We start from the raw sequence: 14,090 nt of genomic DNA on the forward strand, positions 1-14,090 counted from the left end.
GCTTCCTGCCTGCGCGACATCTCGGCTGATGCTACTATCCACATAGCGAGGGAGCCCAAAGCCCATGGAGCAAAGAATAATGATGCTAGATGGCATGTAGTCAGAAAAGATAGGGCTTAGAAGAGGAGAAAAAGAGAAGGCATTGAATTTGCGAATTTGCGCAGCATACCGCTGTTTCTGGCCAAAGCCTTCTCCCAGTTTGCGACTTTCGCGCAAGCCTCCTTGCCATGTAGAAAACCGGCTGCTGCTTGCCGGTACTGTTGGTACTTTCGAGTGTATGCATTGGCTCTAGGCGAGAGAGCAAGCCATCTGTGTGCATAATACCAAATCAGGTTCACATATAGCATTGATGGTAGAAATGATAATATTTGCACCCGTTTCTAAATCCCAGCACCATCGGATATGGCATTTTAAAGCTACATTGATCAGGTATCAAGAAAGATAAGACTAGGACGAAATATAAATGCCTTAGCCGTTAAGAAGCTTAAAGCTCGAGGCACCAGCGATGAATAGCATGAGCAGGTACGCCGTGGACGGTGTGAAGCTTCTTGAACAAGTAGGACGGGTTGGTAAATTACATAACGTCAAAAGGAGGTCTTTTTGGGATATCACAGTCGTTTATCAATCTAGAATTACCTGTCACACTTCTTCGTGCGAGTGCTGACCGTCGTTGCCGTTGTGCACTGTGTGAAACAAAGATACACTCGATAAATCTTTGGATCGCCTAAGTCCCACTGGGATCAAGTGCGCGTAGAGCTACATACTCACAGGTGAATTTCTTCTAGCGCGAATTGGCTCGGGTGCATGCACCAGCACAGTGCCAGTATTAGCCGTGTAAAGGCTGATGCTGTGCTGGTGCCAGATGTTATTTCTTTAGAGTCCTGCTCATATTCTCAATTGGTCATTTCTACCTCCTTTTACAAGCAATGCATACACAACCATAACATAGCAACAAATATCCCTTTCAAAATGTCAATTGTGATATGTAAAATGTCTACGTACAGGAGCATACTTCTTCTCCACTGTCAACAAAAGATTGAGTTATTCTTGTCGGCCCATCCTGCAATATGAGTGTATTAGAGTTGGGTTAGAATATGTTGAATGTACCATGTAGCTAGCGAACTCTTTGGCACAAATTGCGAAGAGCATTCATGTTATCACCAAAATGACGAGGACATTTAGAGCAATCATTTGCAGGCTACTTGATGACACCAAATATCTATTGATGATACCTGCTGCTCCTTGTCGATTTAGACACGCATATCTTTCCTTGACGGTTACCATGCTTGATTTATTGGTCACAATTCAAGAAGCTATGCGTTCGACACATACGTCGGAAAATTCCTCTGTTACTTTTTTTCTCCATATTTACATATGGAACAGCCCCGCTTGCGTGTTGAGTGAGCATAACTCTGATTAACAATACGATAGGGGATTGAAACAAGAACAAGATATGCTGTGCTAACCTTCAGAATCGGATGGGTGGTTGCATGTGTGTATGTAGAGTAATCAAAAGGTAAAAACAAGATAAAGAAAAGGGAGAGAGTTCGGTCCGTTTGAGGCTCGGTCTATGTGGTTTGGTCGTTGGCAGAGTGATGCAAGAGTGGTTCGGCACTCCAATGTCAGAATTGTCAACTCTGAACGAGTAGGTGCTTTCAAGCTAAATTGGTGGGTGTGTGATAGTAAACAAGCTGAGAAAAATGGTGAGTAGTTGGTCTCTTTGAGCCTGGGTATGTACGTGTCTAGTCTGGTTTATGGCGACCCAAGATTGTGTCAGCACTCAAGGGCCAACGGTCTCAATATATACCGGTGCACTTTAGTGTGATGCGGTATTATGTCTCACAAATATATAGATGCTGTTATGCACCACATGTGTTTATTGCTCGCTGAGTCCATCTGTCAGCTGCCCAGATTATATTAGAGCCGCTTAGATTTCTTGAAGATATGACGAAGTGATGACACACCCAGCAGTAATGATCACCGCCGCGGTTATGAACTGCGTTCGGCATTAGCAACTGAGCAACCCGTTAAACAGAAGGCTGTCACAAAAACAGGGGCAAACTGAAAACAAAAGCACACTTCTCGTGGCCTTCGCCAAGGCACAATGTCGTTAGTCTAAAAATAAACTAAGGCGCAGCTGCACCTTCTCTCCTCTCTAATTTGTTTTCGCAAGCTATTATTTTTTTCATTGCAGGATTCAGGCATTTGTTGTTCACTAAATGAGTAATCTTGACAAAGAAGCGACTACTGACAAGTCTGGGCTGGTTAGCGGGACTGCACCCGAAGCCGTAGAGCAAGCACCGGCAGCCAAGGAAACGCTTGCTAATGACAAGACACGGGTCACGGAGGAGGCAAAGAAGGATGAGATAGAAAAGGACGAGACAGAGAAGAGCGAGACAAAGAAGAGCAAGGCAGAGAAGAGCGAGGCAGAAAAGGACGAAGAGTTTGACACGGAGAAGGCCACGGTAGAAACCACCAGCGAGGAGCCCGCCGCAGAAGAGCCAGGTGCCAAAGAGCCTGAAGCCGACGCCACTCCAGCCACCTTCGCTGCCAGAGACCGGATCTCTGGAAAAGGCCACGGTGTCGCATGGCAAATCGGGAAGCACTGGTGGCGAGAGCAATGCTGGGGATTTCGCTGGCGACCTGTCTGCAGAGGCAGTGGCTGGCGTTCTTGAGGACATCAGTCTGGCGGACAAGGTACCTTCAGCGTCGCGCACATCCAGCAAGGTGCCCACAGCATCGCATCCGCTGCAGGAAGACGGGCCATCACCTGCAGACATTGCGGCGGCGATTCTTAACAAGAGCTCGGCATCGCACGCGTACGCGACCCGGTCCACGCCCTATTCGAGCGAGACCGAGCGCACGGCGTTCAGCTCACCACCACGCACCTCCATCAGCCCGCCACTGCCGCCACGCACGTCACTGAGTCCCCCACTGCCGCCACGCAAGTCGCTTAGCCCTCGGCTGCCACCGCGTGCTGGTCCAAGCTCGTCGAAGCAACCGGAGATTGCTGAAGCTGACGATTCAGACGACGAGGCAGATCGACGCGAGGAACAGCAGAGGCGGCTGTTCAAAATTGCCGAGCAGCGACGCAAGGAACGCGAGCGGATGCAGCATGATAAGCTGTCGTCAGGCGACATCGAGATGCTGCGCAGTGGGCTTGCTAATGCGCATGAGCAGCCGAGGCCGATCACGCTACGGATCCTCAACGGGTCGTTCCCGGATGGCCTGCGTGGGAGCCTGTATACGCTGGGGCCTGGCCGGTTTGACATCAAGTATAATGTCCAGCGCGAGCTGGAGCAGGCGACCCAGACGTTCACGTTCGGCAATTTGATGGATGCGCTGCCGTTGCTGGGCAAGTTCTACTTTGACGATAAGGAGGAGACGATCACGTACCGGTCGCGTCTGATAGCTAAGCAGCTGGCAGGGCGGATCCAGATGGAGCACGGTGTCAGCACACGCAGCCCCGGAGCCCTGTACCAGACGGACACAAACCAGACATTCTTGAACATGTTCATTCCCAAGGGTGCACATTACAACACATCAGAGGGCGAGTGCTGCAACCAGGACATCCAGCTGTTCATGCCGCTGCAGGGCTCGACGCAAAACATTGTGACAGCCAACCACATGGGTGCCGTTCAGAACCTGGATCCTGAGGACCTGCGTCCGCGCTCGGTACTGGAGCTCAAGGACATCAACCCGCTGTTCAAGGCTCACCTGAGCAGTGCCCATATGCAATACGACGCCAACACACGCGAGTACTTTACTGTCACTCAGGACGTAGGGTTCCGCTCGACCACCTACAACGTGGTGGCGATCAGCGAGGCCCACCCAGAGGGATACGTCGTGGCCAACTTCTTTGCCCAGGCGTCGGTGATGCACAGCTTCTCGATCACGCAGGACTACATCATCGTGCCCGTCTACCCGTATGCATCGCCAATCGGTGGCAACTACCGGTGGGGTGATTCGCTGCTGGAGTCCCTGGCGTTTGCACCCAACCAGCCGGTGCAGTTCTACGTTATCAGCCGCGAATACCGCCGCGTGCAGTGTGTGTACGAGGCGCCGTCGTTCTTTGCGCTGCACCAGATCAATGCCGTGCAGGAGAGCGCGACAGACTCGGTGATGATCGACCTGGTGGCTTACGAAGATGACACAATCCTGAGGAAGCTGCGCGTCAAGCAGCTGCGGCACCCGTCAACCGGGTACTTCTTGCCGTCGGGCCAGGTGCGCCGCTACCAGCTGAACGGTATTACCATGGAGGCGGCAAAGTTTGTCGAGAACCGCGGGAGGACGGCCGTGGTGCCGCCGGCGCATATGACGATTCTCAGACCGGAGCCGATTGAGCTACCGCGGATCAACCCGGTGTTTGACCTGAAGCCGTACAACTATGTGTACGCCCTGAGCCATCTGGAGCGGATGCAGGGGCTGGCAGCGCACATGAACACCAACACAATGTACAATTGCATCGTCAAGATCGATACCAACGACCCAATGGTCAGCCCGCTGGTGTGGCACCGCAAGGGATGCTATCCGAGCGAGCCTGTGTTTGTGCCCAAGAGCGACAACGAGGACGACGGATACCTGCTGTCGGTGTTCTTTGACAGCACGCTGATCAAGAGCTGCCTGCTTGTGCTTGACTCCAAGACCCTGGAAGAGCTCACCATTGCTGAGCTGCCGTCGGCAGTGCCGATTTCATTTGGACATGCCAAGTTCGCCATCTAACAAGCATTTTTCAGTCTTTTATCTTTAAAATAAAACCTACTCCTTCTTCTTTTGCTGGTCGCGCGCAGTCATCTCCCGGATAATCTTGAGCTTCTCCTCCTCCGTGGCCTTGAAATCAGCCCTGGCAATCGGGAGTACAAAGCACCGAACCAGCACATACAGCAAGCCAATCAAGTAGCCGACGTAGGCGCCGCCGACGATGGGGATCGGCCACCGCTGCCACGGCCGGTCCCAGTCCATGGGCACAAAGTAAGCCGCAGCCCAGCTCGTCACCATCGAGGACCAAAAGAATCCCGCTGCCCACTGCTCCGGCAGGGACTTCTCTTCGAACGACAGCAGCGCCCGGCGCCACGCGCTCAGATCACTCTTCAGAGTCACCACCGCCGGTGTAATGGCCAGCAGCGACACATCCAGAGCCGCAGCTAGTGTCTCATTCTGCTGCGTCTGCAGGGGAGCGCCAAACAAAACGTAGATGCCTGCCAGGACCGCGGCACCCACCAGCGTTCCAATGGTCATGGAAAGAACGCGTGTGGCTCGGTACCCGATTGATTTGCCGCGAGTCCGGCCCTCCGGCACTTTGAAGCAGTAGATGTCGACGGCGACCAGAACCGCGTAGTACATAAACATCACCAGACTGGACATCATCAGGTACTTTGTTGTGTGGTCGTAGACGTTCAGGTCCTTGGTGGGCGTCATGAGGGCGTAGGAGGCCGCGAGACCGCCAAACATCAGCTCAATCGCATTGGGCTCGATCGGATACAGCTTGTGCTGGGGACGAGCGGACGGCATTACGAATACGGAGTAAAAAATATTAGGATAGCGTTTGCGGAGCAGAGTGCGGAAGTGGTCGGGCGGGCAAGAGCGTGTCCGCTGCTATGAACATCACTGCCGATGATCTGGGAATCTGGAGCATGCTAATTCGCCGATCAGGTGACGGCGGCCAATGGGAGAGTGAAGCGTCGGCTGGCTGTGTTTGAAAAAGTTCCCGCGCATGAGATGCTGTGCCCTGGGAACCCGGCTAAGAGCAAGCGTTGGCCGGCGATTCCAGTTGCTCCCCATCTCTCGTTCATACATCTGAAATTTCTAGCCCAGGCATTTCTCATCATGGATTTCGAAGCTATTGAGGACCAGGACGGCATCCGCTGCTCGTGGAATGTGCTCCCGAACACACGCATTGAGGCGACTCGCTGTGTGGTTCCCGTGTCGACTCTGTACACGATTCTCAAGGACCGGCCCGAGCTGCCACCCGTCGGCTATGAGCCAGTTATGTGCAAGGCGCCGTGCCGCGCAGTGCTGAACCCGTATTGCCAGATTGATGTGCGTGGCAAGCTGTGGATCTGCCCGTTCTGCCTGCAGCGCAACCAGTTCCCGCCCCACTACAAGGACATCAGCGCGCACAACCTGCCGCCCGAGCTGCTGCCGCGCTACACGACGATTGAGTATACCCTGGCGCGCCAGTCGCCGGTGCCGCCCGTGTTCATGTTTGTCGTCGACACGTGCCTCGAGGAGGACGAGCTCAAGGCGCTCAAGGACAGCCTTATCCTGTCGCTGTCGCTGCTGCCGCCGACGGCACTGGTGGGTCTGATTACGTACGGCACGATGGTGCAGGTGCACGAGCTCGGGTACCAGGACTGCCCCAAGTCGTATGTGTTCCGCGGCACCAAGGACTACAATGTCAAGCAGGTGCAGGAGATGCTGGGCATTGGGTCGAGCATCCGCAACCAGCCGGGGTCGGCGCCGCACCAGCCGCAGCAGGCCCAGCAGGCGTATGGCGCCGACCGCTTCCTGCAGCCTGTCGAGCAGTGCGAGTTTACGCTGACCAGCATCCTCGAGAACCTGCAGCGCGACCCGTGGCCGGTGGCCGCTGATAAGCGCCCGCTGCGCTGCACTGGTGCCGCCATGGCTGTCGCTGTAGGCATGATGGAATCGGCGTTCCCGAACGCCGGTGGCCGCGTCATGCTCTTCTGCGGCGGACCTGCCACCCAGGGCCCTGGTATGGTTGTCGGCCCCGAGCTCAAGGAGCCGATTCGCAGTCACCACGACATCGAGAAGGAGACCGATCGCCACTACCGCAAGGCTGTCAAGTTCTACGAGGCTTTGTCGAAGCGGTCTGCAGCTGCCGGACACGCCATCGATATTTTCTCGGGCTGCCTGGACCAGGTTGGTCTGGCCGAGATGAAGTCGCTGGTGAACTGCACTGGCGGTGTCATGGTGCTGACTGACTCGTACGTGACCTCCATCTTCAAGCAGTCGTTCCAGCGCATCTTTGAGAAGGACGACCAGGAGCAGCTGCAGATGGGCTTCAATGCGACGCTCGAGGTGCAGACCACCAAGGAGCTCAAGGTGTGCGGCCTCATCGGCCCGGGGATTTCGGCCAACAAGAAGACAGCCATTGTTTCGGACACGGAGATCGGCATTGGCAACACGTCTGCATGGCGCCTGGCCACCGTCACGCCGCACACCACTGTTGGCGTGTACTTTGAGGTCGCCAACCAGCAGAGCCAGGCACTGCAGCCCGGCTCGCGCGGCCTGATCCAGTATGTGACTACATACCAGCACTCGTCGGGTCAGTACCGCATGCGCGTGACCACCATTGCGCGCAACTGGGCCGAGGGCTCAGCGCCCGAGATCCCGGCGTCGTTCGACCAGGAGGCTGCGGCTGTGCTCATGTCTCGCATCGCGGTGTTCAAGGCAGAGCTGGACGAGGCTGCCGATGTGCTGCGCTGGCTGGATCGCATGCTGATCCGTGTGTGCCAAAAGTTCGGCGACTACCGGCGCGACGACCCGGCGAGCTTCCGCCTGGCACAGAACTTCTCGATCTACCCGCAGTTCATGTACCATCTGCGCCGCTCGCAGTTCCTGCAGGTCTTCAACAGCTCGCCCGACGAGACCGCCTTCTACCGTCACTGCCTGTTCCGCGAGGACACCAACAACTCGCTGATCATGATCCAGCCCACGCTGATGTCGTACGGCTTTGAGGGCCCGCCGGCGCCGGTTCTGCTGGATTCGGTCTCGATGAAGGCTGACGTTGTGCTGCTGCTCGACACGTTCTTCCACATTCTGACCTGGCACGGTGAGACCATCGCCGAGTGGCGCAAGGCCGGGTACCATGAGCAGCCCGAGTACGAGAACCTGAAGCTGCTGCTGGAGGCCCCCGTCCAGGACGCCCAGGAGCTGCTTGTCGACCGCCTGCCTGTGCCGCGCTACATTGTGTGCGACCAGCATGGCTCGCAGGCCCGCTTCCTTGTCAGCAAGCTGAACCCGTCGACGTCGTACAACAATGCCAACCAGTACGGCGGCGGTGAGGCCGTGCTCACTGATGACGTCAATGTCAACTCGTTCCTGTCGGCCCTGAGCGCCCTGGCCGTCAAGGGTGCTTCGTAAAGCGCTCCTTATAATTTCCATGAGCAGAACAAAATGCAATCCGCCTATTTACATCGAAAAAGGCATATACCACATCATTATGTCCTATGTTGGTGGCAGTACGTTGTTATTCTAAGCAATTGGATCCCTGGACAGCTGGCGCGCCAGCTCAATCAGCATACGCGTCGGACGGCCCGTCATGCCAGCCGAGTGGTACCCGGTCGAGTTGCTTGTCTCCATAGGCCCCGCAATGTCAAGATGCGCCCACCTCGGGATCTCCTCGTCGTTTGTCTGCTCCGCTGGCACCTTGGGTGGGGTCAGTCTTGGGCCATTGACGAACTGGCGCAGGAACGCCGCCGCCGTGCATGAGCCAGCCTCGCTCTTATTTCCAATGTTGGATAGATCTGCCACATTCGACTTGAGCATCGTGTCCCAGGTGTCGTGCAGGGGCATGCGCCAGACTGCCTCGTCAGACGTCTTGCCGGCCTTCTCGATCTGCTGCCAGAGCTTGGGGCTCGCAGAGAACACGCCCGTGTACAGCTCACCCAGCGCCACCACCATCGCACCCGTGAGTGTCGCCACATCGATGATGTTCTCGGGCTTGTGCTGCTCGACCGTGTAGTGCAGCGCATCAGCCAGCACAATGCGACCCTCGGCATCGGTGTTCATGACTTCGACCGTCAGACCGGCCCGCGACGTATACACATCCGACACCTTAGTCGCCTTGCCATTGATCATGTTCTCACACAGCGGCACGGTCGCCACCATGTTGATCGGCAGCTGGAGCTCAGCAATCGCCCTCATCGCCGACACAACCGTCGCGCCACCACCCATGTCGCCTTTCATCATGTCCATGGACTTCCCTGGCTTCAGGCTATAGCCTCCGGTATCAAAGGTGATACCCTTGCCAACCATGGCCAGGCTGACAGAGTCCGAGGAAGGCGCACCGCGGTAGATGATCTCAAGGAACTTGAGCGGCTCGTCGGAGCCCGCGGAAACTGCCAGAAGGCCGCCCATGCGCTGCTGCTCGACCCACGCCTTGTCGTAGATGTTTACCTGCACGTTCGCAAACTTTGAGAGCTCCGACTGCATGCGCTCAGCGAAGATGGTCGGCGTCATGTAGTTTGCGGGTGTGTTCGTCAGATCGCGCGCCAGGTTCTGCGCCTCCGCATACACCTTGCCGACCTGCCACGCTTCGCTGGCCGCACTAGTCACCGAAACTGGCGTCTTCTCCTCTCCCTGCTTGCTCTTGAACTGATCGAACTTGTACAGGCCCAAGACTGCACCCTCGCCTGCCGACTGCGCACACGGCATCGGCGCAACATTCACTGTCTCGACGCTCTGGGCAGCCAGCTTCTTGATGCCAGTAGCAACAGCCTTGCGCACAATTTCTGACGTGTGCTGCTCCAGCTGTGCGGTGCTTCCCAGGCCGACAACTGCGATCTGGGTGGAGCCATCAGAGCTCAAAACTACGTGCACATCGCCAACGTCGCCCTTGGTGCCCAGCGCAGAGACCTCAGATTGGATCTTGGCTGCCTGCTCACCAGTGATCTGCACCTTGTCGCCCATGTACAGCTTGTTGTCGAGAAGACCAATTACAAGACCTTGCTTGGCAGCAGATCGAGAGACGGTTGCCGAGAAGAGGCGTTTGAGAACAGCCGTGGCTGGAACTGCGTGAACCCGCGTAATTGCCTGCATTCTTGTACAAAGGAAAAGTATGGCTAGGTATAAAAGCAATAAGCTAAGGAGAACAGAAAGGAGATACTTCCTGTAAGACATACAGAGACCAGCCCTTCATGCAGCGCAAGATATCGAGCAGATTCGGAGACCAGACGTCATTTGCTCCTATCGGTGATGAATTACAGCAAGTGATCATAATCAAGGTAATACGGTCTCAGTCTGTGCTTCTTCTACTTAGCTGGGCGGTCATGGCGACATTACCATGGCGAAGACAACTCATTTCAAAAGTCAACAGTAGCTGCTCAATCTGCCGCGCAAGCAGCATGACCCTCTGCTGGTATTTCTTTTCTGGTACATATTTGGCCCAGGAGATGATGGTCGGCCTGACAGACTGACACTCCAAGCACACTCGCCTCATACTTCATACTTCACACCTTTTCGATATCCTCTATCTTTACATTTTACACATACAGTGCCAAATATCTCTGCTGTGCTTCAGCCTAGCGGTATTTGCCGTTATTTACGGCACTCCACCGGTTCTCCGGGGGTACGGATCTCGCAACTCAGGATTACCTGAGTGGTAACAAACATTATCTCTAGGCAAAATGAAGAATAGAAGACGGTCAGAATTCAAAATGCTATCAGCAAATAGTCCAGAGTCACTTCATCCAAACTGGCATGAAAGGATATCTAGATTCAAGACGCCAAACATAATAATGTATTTAGGAATTCGGTCGTACAGTAGTAGATTTTGCGTTAAATACCTGTATCATTTGTTTGTGTGGCTATGTGTAGTGTTGTGAAGGCAATAGCATGCGAAAATATTTAGAAGGAAAAAGCAGATATTCGAAACTAAAAAGATAATAGAAAAGATACCAAATGCTAGAGCTGCACCCCTTTCAGGCCTGTAGCATAATGGTGCATTCCTGAGAAGGGTGGGCACATGGGCTCCTTGTCAGTCCCTATGTTGGCATCACTGTGGGTGTCCACGGTGACAATACCACCGGTGGTATTGTTGCTAGGTGCGCAACAATATTAGATTCCTCTTTTACACAAAACCACTGCAAATATATAGCGCTAAACCTTCTGGCGTTTCGGATCTGGCTCATTCGTGTCGTCGCCATCGTCTGAATCATTGCTGTCGCCGTCATCGCTGTTGTCACTATCGTCACTGTCGTTGCCCCCGGCGTTAGCTGGGCCGGCGTTTTCCTGAGCAAACTTCCGGATACACCAATCCTCATATTCAGGCAATGCCGCGTAGCTTTTAAAGCTGTGGAAATGCGTTGAACTCCCAACCAGATCACCGAGGATCTCGGCCAGACCAGTCACCCAGTCGTGGATTGCGGTTGACTCCAGGCGCGGATCTCTATCCTTAATATTGAGGGTAGTACCTGGCTTGTGTTCGCTGAATAGCAAACGATAAAAGAGCCCAAGTAACTTGCGCCAACTTGTGTGGCACCTCTCGGAGATATATGCCATGCAACTCTTCTCGGTTTGGAGCCAGTCCTCGCGTTTGTGCAGCAGCTCCTTGTCATCAACGCTGTTGCCCCAGATGGCATCCATTTCCGATTTGCTCCTGCTGGTGTTAGGGAATACCTTGTAGATCGCGTGGAAGAGTGTGAGAAACATAGACTCGATATCGTCGACCAGCGACCTCCATTCCGTGCCACTGAGAACGCGCCATCCCATGTAAACCCTCGTCCCAGTGATCGCAACTACGCCAACATCATTTACACGGCGGCCATCGCATAGAATGAGTGCAAACTCCCAGTCAATAACAAATGGCTCATCATCAGCACACCGCTTCCCGTTGCGTACCAGCAAGTTGCCTGATGAGATGTCGCGGTGGATCGTTGAGGGCTCGCCAGCCGATGCAGCAAATAGGGTGTGGAGATATCCAGCAGCGACGTTGACCAAGCGCCACTCATCGGCAGAGTGCGCCTTAATATTAGCGACGAACTCGTCGATTGTATCCCCACAGTCCTCCATGAGATAGGCTTCACCTCGCATCGATCCGATATTCGCGTTGACACCACCTATGTGGGCAAATTGCCCATGCCAGTGTACCTTTGGCGTGTGTGGAACGCCGGCTAGAGCCAGCTGCTCATAGATATACGACTCGCGTAGAAGACGACTCTTGCCCCATAGCACTTTGAGGAAGCAGGGGGTCTCGCTACCAGTAGTATTCGAAATGGCTTTACAGCCCCACGAGATTGTGCCGACTGGCCGTTGGCAGCGCCCCAATAGCTCCGACCTGCCAATGAGAGGCGTGATGGTTATAGACTCAAGGCGGCTCGATGTAGCTGCAGCGCCGAAGGGATCAGAAATAGCGCTAGGCTGAATCATCCACAGAGGTTCCACAGGAGCAACAACGATCGGCTTCACGAATGTGAAGGGGGAAACACAGTTCCTCTCACAGGGGAAAAGCCATCCAAAGTGGCTAATAGGCAGAGTAAATATGGTCAAGAGGAATCGTACAGTATCTTTGCAGGCATCCACGTTGGAGGGCTGGGAGATTTCGCCCGCTTGGTCCATGGAGAGCACACAGTGCCCGATGCCCTTGGAACGTTTAGCCGTATCGTCGCTGTACTTTATGAACGGCAGCTTACCAACCTCTGCTTTGCAGATGCCACCGCGTGTGTTGGAGAAGGCCCAGAGCTTGCCCTCAATCACCATCATTCCGACGCAATGGATTCGCCAGTAGCTCTCCCACATGCGGAGAAGGTAAGTTGAGAGTTGGCCATGGCTTTTCGTATCCGTAGCTGGTATACGCGCTCCCTTAAGCTCGACGAATGAAGCCATGTCATGCCACCTGACATGCTCATTTTCGCACCATCCCGTCGGAACTATGCTAATGTCCGGCTTACCTTTCCCATCGATTTCCTTGTTCGATGTCACCAGGTAACCCAAAGTACGCGCACCGGGGACCGATTTGTCGAGCTCCTCGACAATGCTCTGGAGGAGGAGTGCGAACCCGGCTTCGACCGAATCTTCTTTGTGCAGCCCCTTACCCTCGAGCACATTGGGGATTCCAGCTCTTGGAGTGTGGCTGCGGTACCGCCTCTCGAATTTGGAAATAATATTGGTGACAAGATCGGTGCCATCAGGCAGGGGGTCACCATAAGCAAGGCTGGTCTTTAAGTCCACCAGTATACTACTGCGAGTAGTTATGGCAAGCCACTCCCTCTTGCATTTTGCGCCCCGATACTGATACATGTCCTTGATCTTGCCCGGCTTGTGCGAGGATATTTCGCCCCTCGCGTAGGTTGAGCCTATATGAGATAGTATTGATTGAGTTATGTGCATCTTGTAAGGCCTATCGCTCTGGATGGTAAGAGGATACTCCTGCAGCTGAATATCAAGCAAGCAGATGCTGGATTATTATATTGCATACTTACGTCTATCAGTGATACTGCTTGTGTTTCGTGATCCTCTTTTGTGGCCCTTAGATAGCTGACCACCTTGCTGACCAGATGTGTTCTAGTTCGAGGAAATAAAGGTGTAAATTAGCACAGTGAATGACAAGGGCTTGCACAAAACAACGAGACACCAAATGCTGTGATGCCATATCTTAGCCATTTTTGGACCTACCTGTGAGCTGTGACCAGAGTCCCGTCCCCTTCTTACGTTGGTACTACTGGCTGGCCCCTTGTTATTGAGAGCCACAAGGAGGTTCATTAACCTTTCATCGCGCTTTGCCTGTTCTGCGTCTCGTCTCTCGTCACGCTCAGCCTGTTCTGCGCCTCGTCTCTCATCACGCTCAGCTTGCTCTGCCCTCAATTTCTCGTCTCGTTCTGCTTGGGCAATTAGAAACTTGCCCAAAATGCTTTCCAAGTGCGATAAATCCATGTCAAGGAGGCGTGAAATTACTAGTGTGGCCGAAAACCTAAGGCTGTAATGAAAAGAGAGAGCAATTGCTGGATAAACCGAAACCAGAATGTCAGTATGAAAAAATACACAGAAATTGAAATGCAAGAAAGAGTGCAGGAGAAAAAGCAATTGTTTTTCTTCCTAATATACACAAGCATTTGCGCAGTTGAGTCAGTGTTGACACTAACAAGACTTGCAGAACCCCTTCTATAGCATTAATCCCATGTGATGGATGTAATTAGATTAAGCAACTCGCTGCATTGTAGCGATGAGGATGGAGTAACAATTCCAAATGTCAGCCGTAGCTACCCAGTCTACATAGCAGACAAGGAGATCCTCTGTTGGCTTTTCCGGTTCATATTTGGCCCAGGAGATGATGGTCGGCCTGACAGACTGACACTCCAAGCACACTCGCCTCATACTTCATACTTCATACCTTTTCGATATCCTCTATC

The 14,090-nt window shown here is 53.8% G+C and overlaps 1 protein-coding gene across 1 annotated transcript; it reads right to left on the bottom strand.

Annotated features, from left to right (window-relative positions):
* Positions 1-10,564: 10,564 nt before the first annotated feature.
* DL89DRAFT_288311 (uncharacterized protein) lies at positions 10,565-13,650 on the bottom strand. The gene is made up of 3 exons (XM_040889917.1): positions 13,336-13,650; positions 13,164-13,245; positions 10,565-13,037 (listed from the first exon to the last, which is right to left on the bottom strand). Exons 1-3 carry the CDS (start codon positions 13,612-13,614, stop codon positions 10,843-10,845), a joined length of 2,556 nt encoding a protein of 851 aa, XP_040739240.1. The 5' UTR covers positions 13,615-13,650; the 3' UTR covers positions 10,565-10,842.
* Between the last annotated feature and the right edge of the window lie 440 nt (positions 13,651-14,090).

The sequence above is a fragment of the Linderina pennispora genome, assembly GCF_002104995.1.
Source record: "Linderina pennispora strain ATCC 12442 chromosome Unknown DL89scaffold_100, whole genome shotgun sequence".
In the NCBI taxonomy this organism is placed as follows: domain Eukaryota; kingdom Fungi; phylum Kickxellomycota; class Kickxellomycetes; order Kickxellales; family Kickxellaceae; genus Linderina; species Linderina pennispora.